This window comes from Verticillium alfalfae, genomic scaffold, assembly GCF_000150825.1.
Source record: "Verticillium alfalfae VaMs.102 supercont1.2 genomic scaffold, whole genome shotgun sequence".
NCBI lineage: Eukaryota > Fungi > Ascomycota > Sordariomycetes > Glomerellales > Plectosphaerellaceae > Verticillium > Verticillium alfalfae.
The window spans coordinates 1,690,831-1,700,037 of record NW_003315037.1 but is presented as its reverse complement, the minus strand read 5'-3'; the positions used below and the strand labels follow the sequence as shown (position 1 = coordinate 1,700,037).

Genomic DNA, 9,207 nt, shown 5'->3' with positions numbered 1-9,207 from the left:
CCACCGGTGCAGCAAATAGGCCTCAGTTGTCTCCGAAGTATCGGCTACCTTGGACCTTGATCCGGCCCTACTTCACCTGGTCAGTCTCAATCGGTCTTGGCAAACCTCGACTCTCCCGACGTGATTGACTTCAAACTGCCAGACCAGGCTAGATGTCTGACCTGGGCTCGACCGCAGTGAAACAACGCCCACGACAGCCGGGGAGTTCGTTGTCTTGCTCTTATTACCTTATTTTGATGAGCCACCTGGGCCTCGTGGCACTGCGTGTCTTGTTTTTCTCCAACCTTAATCACGATCGAGGACGGTACATAAGCTGTTCATGTAATGGATCGGAAGCAATCGATAGCGGCGCCTGCACAACCCCTTGCCTTTTATATTTGGATGCCGCTGGCCAGGCAGACCACTCAACCCCAAGCACGAAACATCCGTGCAAAAAACCTATGGACGCTTCAAGACCACAGTGCAGATCGAAGGAAGAGGGGGGTGGTTCTCCAGCGACTGGCGCCGAGTGGTGGGGAGCATTGTGGGGGAGATGATGCCATGCAACCACGGCCTGGATTCGGCTTGGTTCGTCTCCGGACTGCAGGAACCAATATAATCATCGCGACATCGGGGCAACACTGTTTATCCCTTGGCAGCCAACATGACGGACCTTTGGGCGGCAGGACTGACTTCTCAACGGAAGTCTGCCCCTTCCATCACGACAGGCAAGCAAAGCGCATCAGAAGCATTGACGAGCCGCGCGAGTTGTGGTGCGAGATGCGCCATGCTGGCAGATACCTTAGGTCGCTCGCGCCGTTTGGACCTGATTGGATTCCCACGGCTGAAGCGGCACCTATCGTCGCTGACCAACCGTCCAAAAGATGATCTCTTCCCTCTTCCCCCCTTGAATTGACCAGATGCTTGATTGTGGCTTGGTCAAGGCGTCCAGTCTTTTCCTCCCGTGACAGACCGATAGACAATCATCAAGTGGTCACAAGCCAATTAATCATGCGACAAACCTATTCAGGCTTACATATCGATCACGACTCGACTATCCGCATCTATCATCAAAGAGCCCCCTCGTCGCGTACGACAGGTACGCTGCCTGACCGTTGCCGTGATCCGTCACCGACCCGCTCATCTGCAGACGTCAGAGTACCCCCCTTGTATGTGCTCTGTGATGTGTGCCTCTCATTGACATCCATTGCAAAGGCATAACTAGATGATCTGTTGGCATCGATCAGTCAGCATGGACTCCACTGCTTTGACCATTTTGACCCTGCGAATAATGTCTCACTATCAAAGGCAATACAGCCATGAGAGAGCGCCGCAACACACACTGTCACGAACACGGACTCGGGCGAGGGAATTGCCAAGCACCGAGGACTCATAAACAGGTACGCAGGGAATTTGGGTCGACATACCATAGACAAGACGAAGGGTACGTCATGTCGTGGCCCACGATCCATGGTGTGGGTGCAACTGGCCGCCTCGTAGCCTGTCAAGGCAAATACGGGGACTCGGGATCTCGTCATCATTCACGGGCTTCATCCCGTACATACCAGCACCAGATAGATCAGCAGAAGAAAATACAGCCTTCATTAGCATAACACTGATGCACGGGTGGCTAGTTAGGTCCGCCTGCCCGCAGGCTACTACAGTCAGCCCTTTCGAGTCGTGTAGTAATATTTCCGTAAAACGAACAAGCGGCCGGACTGGAATCTGAGCGATCGAAATCTAGGGGTTGACTGTGCTCCAAGGCAATAAGACCTGCCAAGCAAATAGGGTCGGACAAATGCATAACGATGGTGATCTCTGCGAATTGGACGACTGACTCGTGTTTCATCGAGCGTTTTCCCCCACGCCCTGTTGCCGTCGCTCTCAACAAAACCCCATGCGCTTTTGATCATTTCATAACGTATTATGGCGGACCCCAAATACATGGGCGGCATGGTAAACATCCACCTTTCCTCATCCCGTTTAACGTCCCGAATTTCCCCGCGATCAATGTGATATTGGAGAATTGGTGTAGGGGGGAGGAGCGATGATGATGCAGGAGACGCCCCTCGCCTTCAGGTGTGACTGCAATCACCCGATCTTCCCACTTCCCGGGGTAAGCGCACACAGCTAGAGTTGCGCTGACTTGGCGTGTTCAGCTCGTGCGACGTGAAAGTCGGAGCATCTCAGCGAGGCCCGGGCCATAGAGCAAGGCGGCGAGGCCTGCTTTTTCGATATTACAACAGTCTAGAGCTCGCGCCCATTCTGATGATCAGATGATTGAGGAGGCCCACGACACCTGGTACCGTGTACTTCTTCCACAAGAATCTCCGTCCACAGCTTCGAGAACGCAGTGCTCGGGAACTGGACTACGGGCCATGGCGGCAGTAGATTTGGAGCCGTCAGCCCATTGTTGCCAGCCACCACTGGACCAGCTCGCTTGTCGGGTTGGGGCAGCTCGGGAGGCACCGATGGCAACGGAGCCTTCTGGAGAATAAGCTTCGTCTGGAACGGCCCATCGGCCGACACCATGAGATCCGGGTGCCAAAGGCCTCTCATGAGAACAGGTCATCAAGGAATCGACACCCCCAAAAGGTGGACCTCAGCTTTTGAGGCATGCTACATCGGGCCGGTCTTGTCGCCATGAGTGGCACCGAAAGTCTCAAGGCGAACTGAAACTCACAGCCACCCTCTATCACCGCCTAGGTACTATACATAGTCAATATGGAAGGTGACGTAGTCTAGTGTTGTTTTTCGTGGCGAAGCCAAGGGATGGAAAACAGTCAACCTACCCATAGTTTAGCTGACCTTCCAGTGCGAACGCAGATTCGTCCCGTTTCTATCATTTCATGGTCAAGACTCGCCTCACCTCGCCTGACTGCGTAGCTCAATTGACTTTCCACCTTCAGCATTTCACTGCTCTTCCCCATGGTGCGCCAAGGATAACCCAAACCAGAGAACCACGAACTTCATCGCGCTTCATCAAATGTAAGTACGCCAGCAAGTGGCATATATCACGGGCCACAAGTCAGCGCTCAGATCGGGCCCCCGACCAAACTCCTCACCGGATGTCTTACTCCTCACCATGCGCCCGCTGCAGAACCTCTCCGGAAGGCCGACACAGGGAACGGACGCATCCTCTAAACGAGCAAGCAGGTGGACAGAGACAGGTTGGAGATGACATTGCTTGTCTACATGGCACTCCAGCCAGTACTTCATCTATGAAGAGTTTCTGTCAACACAATTTTCCCCACGCGATGTTATACTTCGCCAAATGCGTCTATCTGCAATTCGCACAGAGCGCGGGCGAGAGCGCGTGAAGCAGAAAACCTGCTCGTGCGCGTGACGAAAGCGCCCTGGCCAACGGGACTGCACCATTTGCTTCTCTTCGTCTGCCTTTTTAAGCAAGTCACGATGGTAGGCCGTCTTGGCCGCGCCTAGACGCCAGATCAAAGTGCGCAGGCGGTCAGGCCCGACCTGCCGAGTGTGGCCAGCCGGGCAGGGGCTCGCGGTGAAGGAGACCGAGGTAAGCGCAAGTCAGCCCTGGGGGAGAGCGCTGGAACTGGAAGGTGAGCAGGCGGTCAATGTATCTTTTTTAGGTACTCGCTGGGAGATGTTGACCGTATTCATATCCAACCTTGGCTGCAAGTGGAGAGGCGGCGGTGAAATAAGAAATGAGCCAAGTTGCGGACGTGGAGCTTGAGAGTGGCGACCATACGACCCCAGAGCTCCCTCGAACGGGCTCACAACCTCAGGTGCTGTACGCCTCGTTTACCCCCATGGACCTCGTCAATTGACGACGGTTCTCCACCGCAGATCCAAAATTCTATATCTACTCGATGGTCATTCGTCAAGCTGGGCTGTGAGCCTCGGGATCTGTGCACTCTTGTCGTTCCTATTTTATTCGTGGATTGAAATGACCGTCCTGAGGGTTGACCGGCATCAAGCCCTCCTCCGCGAGCCAACTAGGGGCTTCTTTAGATGGTGGAGTGAGTGCTTCCCGAGACCTCCACAATAGGTGAGGCGGCGTGAACAGTCAGGTTTGGTTTGCAAGAGAGCTGTCTCCCAAATGCGGTGCTGTCGAGCCCCGGTCCATCAACTTCTAGAACCCAATGGTAGCAAGTGCACGGCCAGACATAGCATTCACGGCAGCGACAGCGATAGGCGGTCTTCGTTGCTTCTGAAGACGGACAATGAAGTTGAGCAATGAGACGAGGACCGGGAGCTGCAGTGCCAGCGCAGGAGCCGCCACCCCACTCTATTGGGGCAAGACGAGCTGAGGGCTGCCATCAATGATCTGCGGGCTGCGCGCACACGCGGCGGTTGATAGTTTGCTGGCGGGCGAAACGGTGGGTCTGGAGATCAACGGCAATACCAAGCAGTGAGTGAGTGTCAGGGGAAAGATGGTGTGTGAATGAAAGGAGAGTTTCATCCCTCTCTTCTGTGCCAAGAGGACGAGCTGAGGCAAATCAGTCAAGAAGCAAGAACCATATGTAGGCTCTGCGTATCGAAGATCCCAGGGAACGGATCCAGGGGAGGGCGGGCCGTAGTCAGGTGGCGTCTGGGTTGCCGTGCCCTGCAGGTCCTAGACAGCGATCCAGCTTGCCAGGCCATTCATTCAATGTACTGACTGCTGGATGGACTTCAGACCTGTGCGTGCCGATGAAACATGGATCGCGGGACGGGATCTGGGAGGCACTGTAAACGTTGTCCATCATGGGTCGCTAGGTTCATGACGAACGTATGGTGCTCCGAAGACGAAGACGAAGAAGAAGCTCACAAAGCTGCACCCCTTCCGGCTACAGCTTGGGGAAGCTTTGCAAGAAAGTCGGGGCCTCTTCGCCGTAATTTGCACGATCCGGGCTTTCTCATCCACGTCGCCCTCCCCTCCTCCCCTCCCCTCCCCTGGCGACTCCTCTCTACCCCCTCTGCCCCCAATGATAAACCCCATCTCCAATTCACCCGATTCTTGGTCGGCTGCCACGGGTGCCTACTTATCCCCCTCCCCTCACACTACCCAGCCAGTCCCGATTGGGCTCACACCAGACGCGGCGCAGATCCAGGGTCCAACCGGGACGGGGGCTGGTGCTTCCGCCGTTCTGTATGTCTGGGCACGGCGTGCCATCTTGGGGGATGGTTCGTTGCATTTTGTTGCTGTCAAATGAATGGCCCTTTCCCATCCTGAGCTGATGGTCGAGTGTGCCACCCCTTTTTTGGTGCGCTGGGCAAAAGCACAAAACATGCCATGACAAGTGACACCGGATAACTCGGTGAGATGGAGATGCGCTCCTTGCTTTAGCCAGTAACAGGCGGACCATCGCTCATTTAGTGACGCGGTGAGACCGGTGGTCAAAGTCTTGCAGTCGCGTGGTCACAAGGCAGAGGGGGAGAGAAGAACAGAGGAAGGCGAGACAGAGTCCCGCCCGAGCCAGGTCCGGTAAGCGGAACAAGCTAGCGCCCAAGGAGAGCCAGAAGCAGTGGTGCGTGGCAGGCATGCGAGGCCAGTTCAGGCGGTAAGGGCAACCGTGAGACCCCCGCCAGCTACCCAAACAAGAAGCGACGAAGGGACGAGAGACGGGGCCCCTGTGCCTTGTGCCTGCCCAACCCTGGCCACTTCTCTCCACCTCACTGGGTCGGGCCCCATGCCCGGCTCGACTCACGACAACTTCGGCTCTTTACCTTCCAGACCCCATTTCACTCGGCTTCCCACTTTCCCTCCATCCTCCATTCTTCTGCACACTCTACCCGACGTCAAACGCTCATTGACTTACGACACCCATCTGCCGCCTCAGTTTCAACACGTCGAGTTCGACTTGCCGGCCAGCACCTCCTTCTTACTCATCCTTGTTGACGAGGATGACCGCTATCGCGACTTCTCAACATTCCGCTTCGCATCCATTGACAAGACAGGTTGCGTCATACCTCTGAGAAACACCTCCCTTTGCTCCCTCCGCTGCCACTTGTCAGCCAACAACCACACCACAATCATTGCAGGTCCGGACCGTCGTTCACGCGTCCACTTGCACTTGCCGCCATTCGGCCGTCTCAGTTCGAACACCACACTTTCCCCAACCGACCCATCCGCTACGAGTCACTAGGCAGACCGCGTACCCCAACCCACTGTCACCTTCGCCCCGACACGTCGTCAAAGATCGTCCCCGGCTCCCAATGGCGTGCATCGGCCCCCTTCCTCACTCATCGTCCATGCGACTGCCCAGGTCCTCCAGGTCGAACATGGCGAGGCTGCAACCCGACACCTTCCTGCCCCCGGGCGCTCATACAAGCGATGCCCTGACTTTACCTGCCATTCGGCCGGCGAACCAGACCGACCTGAGCAGTAGCAGTCGCGAGTCGCTGTCGTCGCATTCCGTCGCCTCACCACTGTCCCTTCCTCTGTCGCGCGTCACAAGCCAGACGGGCTATTTCGACACCAAGATTACCAACACGTCCAGTTCCATCGGCTACTCTCCTCTCTCCTCAGGTGCCGTCCGTCACACACCCAACCTACAGAGCTTCCTCTCGCCGCAGGCCCAACCCGTTCAGTCTGTCCCCGGCCTCGAACACGCGTCTGTTCAGCGCCGTCACAGCAGCTTGTCGCCGCCCGTCAGCCGTGCGAGGTTGGACAGGAAGACCCTTTCGGCCGTTACCTCACCAAACATCCATCCCGCCTCCATGCATAGCGGCAATGCCTATGCCCTGTCCATCCCGTACTCGCAATCACAACCGCTCCCGAGGTCTAGCTCTGCCGATGCCTCATCGGCTTCTGCCGCCGCCCAGACGATTCGCCGCCTGACTCAGCAAAACAGCCGCATTCGCGAGGCCTGGGAGGCTGAGCGTAAATACATGGAGGCCAACCGCGAACGCATAGAGGAGGTGTACAAGGAGGAACGCGTCATCATGGAAGAAGAGCGAACCGAGTGGGACGCAGAAAAGAGTGCCATGCTCCAAGAGATCCAACAGCTCCAAGAACGTGTCGCAGGTCTCGAAAGTAACACTGTGCAACTTCAGGGCATGGTGCAGCGGCTAGAACTCGAACGCGCCGGAAAGGTCGCCGCTGTCAGCGTGGCCATCCCCGGCGTCCGCCCCGGTGGAGACGGTTCCACCGACTTCCCTCTCTCGCTCTCAAGCGCCAGTGCCTCGGCAACCGATGGACGCCACTCTCGTGGCATTGAACTCGCCGGCACGGCTCTCTCGAACTTCAACCCTCTCTATCCCTCATCACAACCATTCCTCTTCAGCCCCGGCGGTTCACGCATCTCACCCTCCAAGCAACCCACGGTCACGACGTTTGTCCCTCTCGACCCCAACATGCAACCGATGAAGTCACCTACCGTCGATTTCCTCGCTTCTCCTACAAGCGAAGATGTGCCAGTCGTCGACATTCAGACGATTCACCCTGAACTCGAAGGAATCTCCGTCAGAGCACCCGCTGTTCAGAAGGAAACGTTCACCGACTCGGGGACCGATGACTCCAAAACGTCTTCACGTAATGCCTCACCACCTGGCGAGTCAGGTCTTCCGCTAGGCAGGCGGGCCTCGTCCAAGGACCACACTTTGCAGGTTCTGTCTGCTCCAGTCACGGACCGACTCGTCATGCATGCTGGCCACACTCCAAACCACTCTTTATCGCATTTGCCTACAGCCGCAGCAACTGAAACTGCCACCGTTGCAGGCGAAAGCACCAGCCCTACGCCCACTTTCGGGCAGACTAATCCGGCGCCAGCGTTGTCTCTTGACATTGGGGCGCTACGTCAACGGACTCGCAGAAATTGAAGACTCGGTAGCTTTCGAGCTTGAAGCTTCGGCGGAGGAGCACCCCGAACCCATTCTGGAAGCACCGGTCGAAGACATTAAATTGAAGGGCCCTCTTATGATCCGCAACATTCCGGCGCATGATGAGATTTTCTTGAGGCGACTGTCAGAAAAGCTGGAGGATGTCAGCCGAGGGCAAGACTCAACACCAGTCTGCCTGCAGGACGATTTGGACGAAACAGCAGAGGAGCCGAAGGAGAAGGCCCAAGCTGGGCTCGAGAACAAGGGAGCCGGCGATGCCAGCGCGGTCACTGACCATGACAGCGAGTCCGAGTCGCCGAAAGACAAGGACGTGGAAGTCGACGTTCCCTTGAAGCTCAAGAAGACAACAAATTTTGGTGCGCCGCTGGGCACCGCCTTTTAAGGGGGGAGTTGTTCGTCGATGACTGGGTAGCATAGAGATTTAGCTCGGCGCGCAACCCCTTTTGCGTTTCGATTTTCTTCGGTTGTCTCTTTGGCTATTCCCTTCCTCTCTCTTTTACGCACACATAAACACACACACATCTGCAGCTTCCGCAGTTGCACTACAACTTTCTTTTGTCCCTTCACCTTGGGCTTTTCACATATCAGCAGGCGAACTGTTTTGGCGGCGACGGGGTCAAGATGACGCAGAGAGCTTCCTGTCTGGTCGTCATCGAGTCGGTGGCAGGGTTCTCGACACACTATTTTTTTGTGGTTTGCATGCATGGGTAAAGGGTTGTCGGCACGCGGTTGGGCTGGCGGTATGGGCTTTGTTTTTATTTTTCGGCACAACACAATACCCCCCTTCACTTCATTTCTTATGCCAGACAGAACAAAGCTGGTTTTGGCCGGAACAGAAAAAACATGCCCACCTTGGCCAGGGGTGGCCGGCTGCCTATGGAGGAGCCGGCGGGATAGATAGATCATCTGGTAGAGCGGTAGACGAGGTAGACGGCGAGGGGCTGCCACCGAGACAGGGCAAAGGAATACAACACTCGTACAAAGAACACTCGCACGAAGTACACTCGCACGAAGTACACTCGCACGAAGTACATCTCTTGGTCGGCACCGCGTCTCCTTGTGGCTTGTCTTTGGTCAATGGTCGGCTCCTTTTGGCATCGAGTGACAGCCCTGTCCGAGCGTCGCATCAGACCACGCGTCAAGTCTTTCTCCGATCCCGAGAATCACGGTCAAGGCAAACTCAAACCCTGACACAACAGCCACAGAAAGTTCGTCTGCCAAGGAGGATAAGCAGTGGTTGGGTATGAATTATCTCTGCTTCATTAAAAGCTCAGGGGTGCGTTCGGATTTAGGTTCATCGAGTTTCGACTGGGTATTGGGCTTTAGAGGGTGTTTGGTCCTAGATGAGTGCTGGCAAAGCCCTTTTGCGACACGCGATCTAATCTTCGCTATTATTTACCGGTGCTTCTGAGGTGTGTTTATATGTTATTGTAG

At 55.9% G+C, this 9,207-nt stretch overlaps 2 protein-coding genes across 2 annotated transcripts; one reads left to right on the top strand and one right to left on the bottom strand.

The window, feature by feature from the left end:
- Nucleotides 1-2,226: 2,226 nt before the first annotated feature.
- VDBG_01975 (predicted protein) lies at nucleotides 2,227-2,909 on the bottom strand (the record flags this gene model as incomplete). Its single annotated transcript, XM_003007741.1, has 3 exons — nucleotides 2,227-2,533; nucleotides 2,663-2,688; nucleotides 2,772-2,909. The coding sequence occupies 3 exons, from the start codon at nucleotides 2,907-2,909 to the stop codon at nucleotides 2,227-2,229; spliced, it is 471 nt and encodes a 156-aa protein (XP_003007787.1).
- Nucleotides 2,910-6,147: 3,238 nt separating this feature from the next.
- VDBG_01974 (conserved hypothetical protein) lies at nucleotides 6,148-7,752 on the top strand (the record flags this gene model as incomplete). The annotated part of the gene is made up of 1 exon (XM_003007740.1): nucleotides 6,148-7,752. One exon carries the CDS (start codon nucleotides 6,148-6,150, stop codon nucleotides 7,750-7,752), a length of 1,605 nt encoding a protein of 534 aa, XP_003007786.1.
- Nucleotides 7,753-9,207: the final 1,455 nt, after the last annotated feature.